This window comes from Vidua macroura, chromosome 6, assembly GCF_024509145.1.
Source record: "Vidua macroura isolate BioBank_ID:100142 chromosome 6, ASM2450914v1, whole genome shotgun sequence".
Taxonomy (NCBI): domain Eukaryota; kingdom Metazoa; phylum Chordata; class Aves; order Passeriformes; family Viduidae; genus Vidua; species Vidua macroura.
The window spans coordinates 57028337-57042604 of NC_071576.1; the positions used below are offsets into that span (position 1 = coordinate 57028337).

A 14268-nucleotide genomic window follows, 5' to 3' on the forward strand; every position below is an offset into this window, starting at 1 on the left:
CAGCCACACAGGCCTACATGAACACACGGACAGATGCAGAGGACAGACGCAAGGATCGACACAGACATGCAGACACATGCACATGCTTGCAGACGTGGACAGACAGACATGGACACGTAGAGGTGCATGGATACAAAGACACAAACGCACACTCAGGCACAGAGAAATACACACGGAGACAGCTGGATAGATGGACACAGACAGACATGTGGACACACACACAGTCCCACACTGAGACATGGATCACACACACATGTGGACATACAGACACAAATGGACAGACACTGACACACAAACATGGACACATGCAGATTTACAGGTACATGTCTAGACACGTAGACACACACAGGGACATGGATACAGCTACACATACACCTGGACACAGACATTGAGACGGACACACACAGCGTCACAGACACACACACACACTAACTGCAGCTAAGTAACAAGTGACCCAGTTGGTTAAGAACTGCTATGTTTTATTTTTTTTAGAAAATAAATAACTCAGAAATGTACAATCCATAATTCCAGTACTCTAGTGACACCACTGGGGAGATGTGGACTCTTGTTGGGTGTTCAGACTAGGCTTGGAACATGCTGTCTCATACCTGCTTGACCTGGGGGTTGGTTTGTTTTATAGCAGCATTTGTAATTGTTTATTAATGCAGCTTCAGGTGTAACTGTTTTCTTGTAGGATGCACAGCATGGTGTGGTTTGCTGTGATTGAGCCCACCTTCCACCCCCCTCCCCACCTATGGTGTCTCTTTGTATCAGTGTTTAGGTTTGTTTATTGCTGTTTCATGGAACCATGTGGAAGATGTTAGGAGGAGATAGGCTGATGTGAGGAATGATGAGGGAACTGACTCTAAAAACTGTTCTGAATGCAAAGTAAATATTCCTGTAGCTGCTGCTGTGATGCCAACAGGGAGTTGGTCTGCAGGCACAGGCCCTTTCCCACTGCTGAAATACCTCAGAGCTCAGGCTGGGGAAGACAGAGGGTGAAGTACTCTGAAGGATGAGCTCTCCAGACTGCTTCCAGATATCTGGGATAATGTAGTACATTCCTGAAGGATTTCAGGAGCTCCCCAGAATGGAAAGGGATGGCAGTAGTTTGTGAAGCTGGTTGTTACTTCACCATATAGCTTCTCGCAATGAACAGTAAGGAAAGGCCTCATCTCAGAATATGCTCTCTTCTATCTCCACATCCATTCCAGCTCCTGAGGGCTCAGTCATTGCCAGTGTAAGCCTGGACACCTCTGCCACTGGGATATTTCCTTCCAGTTGGTCTGTAGACCTTTGTTCTCCCTCAGGAATGCTCTGACCTGCTTCCTTCCCAGTCTGTGACTCTCCGGGAAAGCTGGCTTTGGTGTAGTTCTTCACCATCTCCTGAACCTCCATGTTCAGAGCTCTCAACTTCTCCTCATATTCCACCCGTACCTGCTGCTGGAGCTGCAAATGGAGAATCAGATCATTCCCACACACTGAAGCCAAGCAGAGAGGCCAGGAGCTCTGGGATGAGCTGTTGGTCCTTCTGGGGTCTGTGTGGGCCCTCTTATCCACTTTCTCACCCTGTGGGAATGGGTGGGCTCAGGGTGGCCATCAAGATTGATTCTCTGGGGGTTTGGACTTCTTGTGCCACAGAACAGCCCTGACCCTAAATCTTGTCCTTACCTGGCTTTCTCTCTCCTTGATGGACTGAAGATTTGCTGCCTGCTTCTCCTCCAGTTTCTGCTGGAACCTGCCAGTCTTCTCTGTCACCTTTAAAAAGAATAAATTAATCCCCCTCAGGTACCAGTTTTATCAGCAAGGGCTTTGGACAGCCTAAGCTCAGCCTAGCAGGTGGGCCAGCAGCAGTAGCCTGGATTCAGGGACACCGTGACAGCTGGCAGATTGAGTGCATATGGGCACGTGGGACATAGGGACAGGGACACACACAGAGATACATGGATACACAGACTTACATAAGGACAGACACCTGGACACACACAGGGATACACGCAGTCACACACAGACAATTAGGCACAGGAACAGATGGACACGGACACACAGGCATGACAACAGTGATGGAGATGGATACAGACAGCTGGACACAGCCACACAGAGGGACACAGACATGTGTATGGACACAGGCGCATAGACACAGGACATGGACACAAAAATGGGGACACACAAATATAGCCACATGGACACAGGCAGACACGTGGATGCAAACGGATACAGACAGACACAGGCAGACCCATGGTCACATGGACACAAGCAGACACACGGACACAGGCAGACAGATATGGGCAGGGACAGATGGATAGGATGCAGACATATAGAGGCAGACAGATGGACACAGAGATACATGGACAGATACGGATACAGACACAGATGTGTGCATATACATGGACAAAAGCAGACACACAGGGACACACGGACATACACAGGCAGACACTTGAACAGACAGGCAAACATGGGCAGACACATGGATGCACACACAGCCATACACAGGCAGACACAGAGGCACAAGCAGAGAGACGGACACTAGCAGACACATGGACACACAGACAGAGGCAGATGTGGACACACACGTGGACAGGGACATAGAGGCACAGACACACACCTCGACACACCCACCCCCCTGGATGTGAACTACAGACACAAAGACACACAAACGGACACAGAGAAACGGGACACAGGCACACATGGAAATGGACACAGGCAGAGAGATATGGATGCAGACACACGGACACACAAGCACACAGACAGATAAATGGACATGCATATGGACACAGACACATGGATGCAGACAGACCGGCACATGGACAGATACAGGATGCAGACACAAGCAGATACATGGACAAAGACACACATACAGACATAGGCAGACACTATAAAGACAGACTATGGGCATGGATGGAGACACATGGGGCCACGCACACAGACACAGGACATGGACACATACATGGACAAGGATACAGATTCACATACACACTGACACAGGCAGACATACAGCTACAAGTGGACACATGGACACAGACACACGGACAAGGACACGCACACACAGGGACACAGGCACGGACACAGACATAGAAACACAGGGATGCATGCAGACAGACACGGACACATAGACACGTGGACACAAACTCAAATGTCATCACATGGACACAGGCAGACAGATCCAGGTGGAACACATAGACACAAACATGGACACAGGGAGATACATGGACACACACAAGGACATGGACACAGACACAGGCAGACATGCAGACAGACACATGGACATGGACACACACATTCCTAGGCAGAGGCGCAGTGACATGCAGACATACAAACACCTGGATACAGCCACATTGACACACAGACATATGCACACTCGGGCATGGGGACATAGGCAGAGACACATGGTCACAGATGTGGACAAACAGATGCACATGGACCACCACAAGGACACACATAGGTGCATGGACACACAGACATGAACATACACTCAGGCACAGGCACACACACAGACACACACGGCTGGACGCAGGCACCCAGACAGACACATGGACACACAGACTCCCACCAGAATGCAGACATAGACACACACAGACCTGGACACACAAAAACACCTGGACACAGACACACACACACACACACACAGAAGGACATGCATAGAGATGGACACAGACACCTGGACATGGACACACAGATGGACACTCAGACATACACAGAGACGCACAGACTCACACATGCAAACACAAACATTGACAGACACACAGATGTAGAGACAAGCAGACACACAAACACCGGGACACACACCTCCCCTATGGCACAGCCACATGCATACATTCAGGGACACAGGCAACACAAAGACACTCCTGGACAAAAGGACAGACAAACGTGGACGCAGACACAAAGGTTCACAAAGACACGGGCTCATGCACACACAGAAAGAGACACCTGCATGGATACATGGACACCTACATGGACATGCACACAGGAATAGAGTGACATGTGGACACAGACATGCAGGGACACAGAGGGACAAAGGCTGACATAAAGACAGCACCCAGACACGTACAGATGCACACAGACACACCCACACTTGGACACATGAACAGATACACTCAGTGCATGAAGACAGACATCCAGTCACAGGAACACAGACGGATAAACATCCACACCCCTGGATACACACACAAGGATTCCTTGATATAGAGACACATGGACACACACACACACACAGATAAACACAGACATACATGGATACACACACGAACACAAGTGGAGAGAGACTCACCCTAAGGCAGACACACCCATACGCACACACTTGGATGCATGGACACACACTGACACAAAGTATCTCTGACACACAGGTATATGGAAACACACAAACACACCCACGGACACACTGGCAGATCAGACATACATGGACACAGACAAAGGCACACATGAACAAATGGATAGATACACACAGACACAAAGACATACATGGACACAGGTGGGCATGCAGACACCTGGACCCACAGACATACACATTCAGATACCCAGACAGAGAGACACAGGGACATATACAGACACAAAGGGACACAGACAGTGACCCAAACACACAGACATGGACACAACACAGACACATGGACTCAAAATACAGAAGTATGGACAGAGACCCACACATAGAGACACAGACAGACACACAGATGCAGCTGGACACATGGCTACTCAGACACATGCACAGACACAGATGGACATTCACTGACAGATATGGATTCAGCTTTGTCTGACACTGGGTCTTCAAAGGGCAGCTCTGGGGTCCTTGAGGTGTCTTTCCTCCTGTCAGGCTTTCCCATTGTTCTGAAGCCACAGGTTACAAATGCCCCAGACACTGCCTGAGTTCCCCTGGCCACCTCCCTGCAGAGCCCAGAGCTGCTGGGGCAGCCTGACCCCCCCTGAACTCACCCGTTTGACTGTCTGCACCACTTCCTGAATGTGGGAATTGTTAATTTCTTTCTTCAACCTTTAAAGAAAATTATAAAGCCCTGTAAAATCCAGCTTTTTTCCTTCCATGAAACCCATTTGTACTAAAACCCAGTATAGTACTGATCAGGTGTGTTACATTCCCGCCCTGTCCTACCACAGGGAGAAGCTGCTGTACTTTTAGGAAGGATAAATAAAACACCAAAACACCACTCAGAGTTGGCTGAGCCATAAGGCAAATAACTGGATGCAAAATTCTACTTTTTTATCTTCCAAGTCAGCAGGAGACCCTGCATCCTGCATGGACAGAGCCCAGGAACATCCACTCCCGCACCTCTCCTGAGCAGCCTTGTCACTGGTATTCCTCAGCATGGCCTGGACCCGCTCCACTCTCTTTGCCTCCATCCGCTTCTTAATGTCTTTAATGTTGCTGTGGAGAGAAGAGAGGAGATACAGGCCTGGTTACCAGCCCCAGACAGCAGAGCAGTCCTCCATCCACAGCTCTCTGGAGTGCTCCACTGTCTAGAAACGCCAAATGTGGGAGACTGTGCAGCAGGAGGCCTGGAGTCTCAAGGATATTTTAAGTCCTGAGTCAGGACGTGTCCTGGCCCAGCAGTGGAGGCAGCACATGCTAAACGCAAGTGTAAGAAAGAAAAAGTCTACGGGAAATTTTCCCTCCTCCACCTTCCCAGTTTCCAGTCTATCCTCCAGTATCTATGCATGTATCATGTTCCATGATGTCATTCATACTTTAGAGTTTACCCTTACTTTTGGATTTCACAGCTCTTTGCTGTGAGAGGAACAGTACTTAATTTATACACAATGTGGCAGACACACCCGAGACATTCACTGGATGTCCCACCCTTCTTTCCAACGAGAAACAGTGAGCAATCACATCCCTCTTCCAGACCATTCATGATTTACACATTCCTGTCACATTCTCTCAAATATCTGTTCTCCTAGCTGTCCCATTTAATTCCTTTTTGTGCACAAATTCCTCCCTAGTGCTGGCTGTTCTTCTCGTTCTTTCAAAGACTTTATTTGTTTGAGATGGCACACTGAGATGGGGACAGTGCTATGCAGATGGATCCAGTGGCACAAGGCTGACTCAATTTTTTTTTGGTTTTTGGTTCTTTTTTTTGGTGGTTTTTTTGTTTGTTTGTTTGTTTGGTTTTTTTGGTTTTTTTTTTTTTTTTTTTTTGGTTTGTTTTTTTTTCCTGTACAATTCCCTAAATCCTCTTGACCACTGCAGAGCTGGGAATGAAGAACATCTACAGCAGCTGAGTGCCAACACCACTGCACTGATGGGCTATCGCTAGGGTTTTCCATTCAGATTATTTTATATTTATTCCTGCCATTTCATTGCCTGTTGCTCCAGATCTTGAAATCTTTCTGGAGCTTCTCCCAGCCAGGGAGATGTGATTGTACTAATGACATCCTACTGTCAGCAAACCATTACCTGGCTACTCACCTGTTTCCTTAGACTTGCCTGAATATGCTCAATAGCTGAGTAAAGAGACTCTGGCTTGGGACAGGACACAAAAAGAGGCAGTTTTACACAAATTTGCAACTAAAGACTGAGACAGGATTTAATGGGAAGTAGGAATGAATGAGGATTTTAGCTTCAGAACAAAGTTCTTGCAAGAACAAATGGATGCATGTCTGGCTAGAAACTGGTCAATTGATTCTGCCAGTTTGCTTAAATACTGGAGCCAAGATGCTCAATTCACTTAGAAGACAGAGTGGATCAATCCCTGGAAGGGATTAATGTGAGGTCCTGACTGCAAGAGACAGAGGTGGCAGCCAGGGACCAGCAGTGTATTTCCTATCCTTCCCCATCAGTGGCTCCAGCCTGTTCACTGCAGATGGAACTCTGTATCCTGCTTGGTGCCTCCTGGCAGGAACACTGTTCTGGGGATCACAAGAGGCATCTTCCCCCCATACCACTGTGTGAGATCCCCTGTCATATCCCCCTGCCTCAATTTCTCACCAAAGGAAAAGAACACCACCTCTTCCCCATCCTCCCTCCCTGGCTGCAGAGCAGAGCTGTGTGATCCAGCAGAAAGTGCTGCCCGGAGCAGAAGCTGGCATTATTTGTGATTCCACTGCCGTCTTTACCTTTCCGACGTGTCCCTCAGCACCTGCAGCTCAGCTGCCTGCTTCTCCCTGGCCAGCTCCAGGATCCTGGCAACTTGCTGTTTAAGGGATGAACACAAGACCAAAAGGGAACAAACCAGGATGAGACACTGCACCCCATCTGTATCCAGTTGCACCCAAGTCAGCTGTACACCTCCCTACATTGAATTCCAGGAGCAACAAATTCTGAATCCCCAAGACTCAGAGCAAACACTGGCACAGAAGTGAGCTCAGCTGTACATGCTGGCCCCACTGTACCAGTGGACTGCACTTGTGAGACAGGAAGGTTTCATCCCTGGCTCCTCTCCCAGGTAAGAAATCTGATTCCTAGGTGAGCCAGTGCCCAAGTGTTATCTTCCTCTCAGGGTTACACACAGCTTGCAAGAGGCATGTCAAGCCTAAGGTGCACCAGGGAACTGAAGATTTAAGATGTATCAGTGCAAATTCCTTCAGAAAACGCTAATGGGAAAAGGCCTCCCAAGCCTGGAATCACTCCCCTTTCATTGGAACAGATAGCATATGCTGGATTTACCATCACCACCATCCCATGGCCTGCACTCTGTCCCCAGGCACCACCGTGGCTCCTTCTGGCCTTGGCTGAGCTCAGCCTGCAGGACTCCCCTCACCTGGACTCTGACTTCCACCAAGTCAAACAGCAGAACATGCTCTGGTGGTGCCACTGGTGAAACCTCAGCCTACCCCCACATCACCCCAGCTCCCAGGCTCCTGGAGAGGTGGCACCTGGCAAGGTGTGAAGCCACTAAACACTACATTAACTCCATGCTAAGGCATCAGAAGAGCTGGAGCAGATGAAGTGTGATGCGCTCCAGGGCAACACTACTCTTGTTTTAAAAAATGGTTCTGCAGGATTTTTAGGGCTTCTAACAAATAAGCTTCATGTCTTCATTCTCATTACCTGGTGTGGATAATGTGTCAGGTGTGTTCTGGGCCCACATTCCCAAGCTCAGTTTAGTGAATAACTTGGGATTTTGGGGGCTGTCCCAGGATACGTTTTCAGGTGACACTCACAGCCCTCACCTCGGTAGCATGCTGCTCTTTCTTGCTTCGGATCCGATTGTGGTGCTCCTCCCCAAGGTGGATGAGGTCCCTCTCCAGCCTCTCCCTCAGCTCCAAGAGCCAGTGGCGATCAATGCTCTCTGCTGCTTTTACAGGATTTGCACTGGTACCAGCATCACTTGGGGTCACACTCCTGCAGAACAGAAACAGGGGCCATGCTGCTTCTCGCCATGCCAATACAATCCCAACCTTCCCACCCACCCTCAGTGAGAACAACCCAGGGACATGCACATGCCTGCCCTGCTCCATCTTCCTGCAGAGAAGGGAAGGCCATGTTTCCCTGGGGATCCTTGTTTTGGTTTGGGAAGGTCACCCCCAGGCTGTGGTTACCTCTTCTTCTGTGTTTTCCTTGTGCGTATTGTCCTTTTCTTGGCCCCAGGACAGGCCAGCTCCGAAAAGAGCGCAGAGTATTTCTGCAGCAGCTCCTCCCTCTGTTTGCTTCCCTTCCATTCCAGCTCCCTCAGCTCCTTCTCCTGCCTCTTCAGCAGCTTCAGGAAGCGCTTCTTCTGCTGCAGCTCAGCAAGGGTGATTGTCTCAGGCTCTGAAACACAAAATAAAAAGGCTGAACCGTGCCAGCTCCTTCCCAAGGCTTGGAGTGAGTCAACTGATCCCTTGATCACCACATCCAAACCAGAGTCCCCTCTGCTCCACACCTTGGGATGCCTCTCCCCAGGTACATATTCTGTCCTAGTGAACACTTCTCTTAAGGAATAACTTCTAAAAAAAGCAATGTACATAACAGTTATTTGCAACATATCCTGAGTGAAAAAGGTTTCCTCTTGTGCCTTCAGTTCAGTTTTGAGGCACAATTAGGCCTTGTGTTTGCAGGAATTGGCATCACACTGCATTCAGGCACCTGGAAACAGGTGAACAACGTGTTGCACAGGGAGTACAGGTGTGCTGAAGGAAACCTGCCCTGGAGCCCCAAGATTCCTGGGATTTATCTTTAGTGCTGGCTACACCAGGAGGGTTGGGACATGTCTTTTTAATTTGGAAATGTAAGATGACAGGCAGGGCCTTAGCCCAGGTGACCAGCATGAGGAGTTACCTGCCATCTGCATTACTTCTAACACGGCTTCATCCTTGGTGAACACTGCTGCTCCTGAAATCCCAAAAGAAGTTTCTGTTACTGTCCCATCTTGGATGTTCAGGTTGGAAATGGACAGAGGAGAGCGCATCAGAACACAGCCCGTGTGAAGGATGTTGGTGTCAGTACAGAAGAATTAATTAAGCTGCCAAGATGCTTAAATGCTTGGAAACCCTTGGAAACTTACCTGTGGACCCGTTAGAGGGAGGAATGCTGGGTTTCCCAGTGAAGCCTGCCACCCCGTTAGTCTCAGCAGATGAGAGGTTTGTTTGTGTGCCAGGCCTCTAAAACAAAGACCAGAGGTAAATGAAAACTCCATTTTTTTAAGCTGAATCCATGCAAGGTGCTCTAGAGAACAGAACCTGGAAAAACTCACTTCCCCCGAGGTATCCTTGAGCTTCACCAAGCGCTTATCCTGCAGGTTGAAGAACTTGATGGGGTTGGAGAGGGCAATAGTGAGATCTGGAAACAGAGAGCAGGGCTTTGCTCAGATAGCAAACAACTCATGGACTCATTTTCACTGCCCAGTGCAGGACACTGTGAAGAAGGAATAGTTTGTATTCTCTGCTTGTAGCCAAAGTCTCCCTGACAGCACAAGGGAGGGAGGAAGGGAACATCTTTCATCTCAGTCCCAGCCCAAGGCCATGGCTCACAACTGATGTTCAGGGCAGTGAAGTGATTGTGGGAACTCTGCTCCCAAAAGCCAGGGCCAAGTTAAGATTTCTCCCACCTGCTCAGTTCCCTGCTCCAATTCCAGCCCAACATTGTATAAACCTCATCTTTTTAATAAAAATGTGATAATCCAAATTTCTCAGGATTTCCCCAGTGAATAAAGTTCATTTGTATGAACACAGGGGAGGAGAGAGCAAACATGAGAATTATTCACAAGAGCTCCTGTGGCTGATGCTCTTGCACTCTGGGTTTGGTCATGACAGTTCATCTCTCTAGTGAGGCTTCTGTCACATCCAGCTCTGACCCTTCTCAGAGGAAGGTCCCCCATATCTCAGTACCAGCAAGAACCTCCCTTCTCCTCCAACAGGGAAGAGCATCACTCCTAAAACCTCCCTAAAGCCCCTGTTCTCAGCAGCCCCTGAGAGATGTCACCTATTTCTGCAAGGAAACCTCTCCCTGCCTCCAAACAAATGTAGGGCTGAGCCATTCCACACTGGAGCCTGGTACACCTGCACTGCACCTCAGGTGGGAGCCAGGCACAGCGGCAGTGGGAGCCTCCATGCTCTTCCCAAGGCAGCAAAGCCATGACAGGATGCTGGCATGTGCTCAAGTCCCACCCTGACAAGGAATTGAGGGTGTAGCAGGAAAGCACTTCCCAGGCTGGAAAAATGCTTCTGAATCAGAGTTTGGAGGAGGCCAGAAGCATCCCCCCCACATTCCAGCACTCCCTACCTGCCCAAGCATCTGGCACGTAGTCCTTGATCTCCAGGAACACGAAGAGGGCGGGCATGGTGAGCGGCATGTTGCTCTCGCTGCGCAGGCACACGTGGTGGTAGCCTGGGGCAGAGAGAGGAGGGAGCTGAGCTGGTGGCTTCCTGTCCCTCCCTGTCTGCTCCAGCAGCCCAAGGCTCCTCTTTACAGGAGGTCATGGTTAGTATATCAGGGGAAAAAGCCAAGGCTATAACAAGACGGATTTGAAAGTTCCACTGCCTGTGGGCACGGAGATTAAAGAGCAAAGTATGCAGCTCCCACTGGACAGGTGTGAAGGGCTCAAAAGCTGAAGGAGTTTTCACTGATTTACCTGGGTGCATTGCAATGATGGGAATGATACGCTGGCCAATGAACTTTCCTCCTTCTTCCCAAGCCACAATTTTGAGAGATGCCAACTCAGGCATCATGATCTAAGGGAAAAGCAGAGTAAGGCACCAGTGTCCTTACCTCTAACTCCTGATTGCAGCATCCTCCTCCTTCCAACCAAATAATTCCATCTCTGCCAGGATGGCACTGTCTATTTCTGCATCTTGTAATTTAGGAGCACAATTTATCGTAGACATCATAGCTGAATGCCCAGAAACTCCACCAAATGCAGGCTTCTTAGCCTGCCAAGGATCACAGGTTACCAAAAGACAAAAACAGGGCAACAAACCCTCCAAATCACTGCTTCCAGGAAGAACTCACTGGCATGAACTGGGATGGATAGCAAACATGGTAACATTGCTAATAAAGGATTTTGACTCCCTCCTTCCCTGTATTCTTGTGCCATAAAATGAATTCAAAATTATTCTGCCACGAGTGAAACCTCAGAGTATTTCTGAAAGGAGGATATTTTAGCTAAGTAGGCTGAAAATATCTGTAGCTTCATACTGTGGCTGACAGATGAATTGTATAATATGTACTTGACTTCCCTGTGCCCTGCAGCTGGACTGGTGATCACTGAATTCCTGGGAAGAGACAGGGAAGCTTTCCATGTTCTGGCACAACTGAAAACTGGTCCCATTACTGCTCCAGTTTGGCTGTTGTTACTCTCAATGTTACTCTCATTGACAGTTTAACCACAGAAATTCAGTTCCTTTCTGGTGCTGGAAGTTTTCCAAACTGATTGGTCTGAAGGGGGCATCATAGAGGGGAGACTTTGGTTGCCTGTTATCTCCAGAACCACTCCCAGCTACCCCTTGTCTGTTCTGGGAAATATTGATGCAGAGTTGTTTTGAATATTGTTGTTTGGATGTTACCTGAGAGTGTCCAAAGCCAGGCCTGAGGTCTCCAGAGGGAAGTCCCTTCTGCTGGCACTGACCTCTCCCAAGGCAGTGCTCATGGCCATCAGGAGCTTTAAGGATTCTCTGCCTAAATTACTATCCAGTATTCTCACCTTTTCAAAAACAAAAGCCTCCTCTTTCCACACTGGGTTAATAGAGTTGGCTGTGGAGGTCAGTTTGGTTCTGTGTTTGCGCTTGGCATCCCTTGGCAGCCCAAGGAGCTCCACTTCCACGTAGGTCTTCACGCTGCGGTCCGAGAGGAACTGACCAGAGAGTACCTGCGAACAACACAAACAGAGTTCACATGCTGGGAAGAATAAAACAGAGGGACCCGCCCATTCCTTCACCCTTATGTCACTGTCCCACCCCAAAAAAGCTTTTCTGCTCCAGCTTTTCTTTTACTTTCACCTCTATTTCTTGCTTCAGCACTTCCTCTCTCCCTACCAGCACAGCCTTGGCTGCCTCTGCACAGCAGATGCTCATTTTCCATTTTCATTTGATTATGATTAATTTAAAATAGTGACAAGCCTGGGAGTTGCCACAGTAACGGTTTCCCACAGGACTCCACGGGTTCATGTGGCACTGAGAGTCCCCCTGGGTGACACAGGACAGGGTCCCCAGGCTGTACTTGCCGTGACACAGACAGTAGTGGCCACCAGCCCATCAATGTGATCCACAGAGAAGGGGTCGAACTGCTTGTCGGAGCGCCGCATGAACTCGTGCTTGAGCAGGTACCCACACTGCCCATTGAACTCAAACAGGGCCATGTTCTGCTGCATGGGGACATCTGAGAGCAGAGCAACACAGTGAGACAGGGCTAGGAGGGACAGGCAGCCTGTGTGCTATGAGGGAGCTGAAAGCTGCCGGAAGCTTCCAGCCCCTGCCAGCCCATGGCTCGCAAAGCCATCCTGAAAACTAATTAAGCCTCTCAGCACCCTACAGGGAAAAATATTACAGCAGCTGTTGTATGGAAGGGAAGTGGTTTGCTTGCGCTTGCACCTTAAGTCATGGGCAGAACTAAATTAAAACCTGCTTTAAGGAGCACCTGCTATTTTTGGGTGGGAATAAGTAACTGTCTAAGCTCCTCTGCTCCTTCCCCCTTTCATTTTGGGCCTCCTCTGAGTCCATCTTCTGTCTGACACTACTGAGGACACTGCCTGGTGGTTGCTGCACCTAACCTGCACTGTCATCCTCTTCAGAACCAACCTTGTACTCGCTCCCTTTTGTCTCCCATGCTCTACACATAACACAGCCCTGTGAGAAAGGAAGAGGGGTAAGGTACAGCTTTCTCTCAAGGCTTTTCTTTCCTTCTTATGGTGGTTATGCAGCAAGGAAAAGGCCTTTCCTCCCTGGATTTTGACCCTCCCAGGTCAAAATCTTGGAAATAATGGCACAGACACGTCAGTGCTGTGGCCAGATGGAGCTCTGTCTCTGCCTTGTAGAGGTAGCATCTTGGGGGATAGGAGCTGCAGGTGCCCTCATGGATATGATTCAGTGTGATGTCGTGGAACAGGACAGCCAGGGACAGTACCCGGACACAGGATGACAGCAGTCCACATGTGTGTGTGTGTGTGTATGCCAGGTCTGTGCTGGGCATGGAAAAGTGCTATTGGTCTGTGGGAGATCAAATCAGCAGAGAACAGCACTTTGGGAAAAGGCACGTGGAATAATGACCAGAGAAATGGCAGAAAAGAAAGAGACAGGAACCAGGAGCACCAGCAGTGCCTGACCTGACCTGCTTGGAGGCTGGAGCACACCCTGACACTCACCCATGGTCTGGAAGTTGAGTGCCACCATCTGGCAGCCAACATTCCAGAACATCTGGGGCTGGTAGTTGGAGGAGTCCATCCGGGTGCCTTTGGGGTAAATGCGGCTCATCTGCCACTTGTTGTATCTACAGGCTCTATAGGAAACAAGTCGCGACTGTTCCTGCTGTGCCCTGGGGCCAGCCCACATATTCCCATTATAAAATCTGTTGGAGGTCTGCTACCAAATGCTCAGAGCCTTCCAGACAAGACCCCAGGGAGGCTCAGGCTCCTTACAGTTTTCACTTAAGGACAAGCATCTGGTAGCCTTAACATTGGCTACAGCAGGATGCATCCTGTCAAGAATCTCCCTCACACTCCAAGCACCCAGTGGCACTGGAAAAAGGCTGCCAAAAGGATACTCTACGAACTGCATGGGGAACTTGCTCAGTAGATCACAAGCCTTCGTCTCGGTGAAGGAAGAGATGACGTAACTCCGGTTCTTCTCTAGAAACAGGAGATTGCATTTAGGAGCAAGGCACGCCCAGTCCCTGTTCTGCACGGGGACCGATGG

General features: G+C 49.2%; 1 protein-coding gene across 6 annotated transcripts in view; it reads right to left on the bottom strand.

The window, feature by feature from the left end:
* Window positions 1-462: 462 nt before the first annotated feature.
* PLCB2 (phospholipase C beta 2) overlaps window positions 463-14268 on the bottom strand; it is a 36936-nt gene continuing 23130 nt past the window's right edge. The window contains exons 17-32 of one of the 6 annotated variants that reach the window (XM_053979944.1): window positions 14117-14201; window positions 13719-13843; window positions 12582-12736; window positions 12063-12227; window positions 10995-11094; window positions 10646-10750; window positions 9618-9703; window positions 9429-9525; window positions 9203-9256; window positions 8485-8695; window positions 8116-8287; window positions 7060-7136; window positions 5276-5371; window positions 4924-4981; window positions 1672-1758; window positions 463-1449 (exon numbers count right to left, since the gene is read on the bottom strand). In XM_053979944.1, coding sequence (XP_053835919.1) covers window positions 1177-1449; window positions 1672-1758; window positions 4924-4981; window positions 5276-5371; window positions 7060-7136; window positions 8116-8287; window positions 8485-8695; window positions 9203-9256; window positions 9429-9525; window positions 9618-9703; window positions 10646-10750; window positions 10995-11094; window positions 12063-12227; window positions 12582-12736; window positions 13719-13843; window positions 14117-14201 — 1946 coding nt within the window. In that variant the 3' untranslated portion in view covers window positions 463-1176. Of the gene's footprint in view, window positions 1450-1671; window positions 1759-4923; window positions 4982-5275; window positions 5372-7059; window positions 7137-8115; window positions 8288-8484; window positions 8696-9202; window positions 9257-9428; window positions 9526-9617; window positions 9704-10645; window positions 10751-10994; window positions 11095-12062; window positions 12228-12581; window positions 12737-13718; window positions 13844-14116; window positions 14202-14268 lie in introns of those variants that run through there. The other 5 variants (XM_053979945.1, XR_008437507.1, XR_008437506.1 and 2 more) reach the window with 5 other exon arrangements.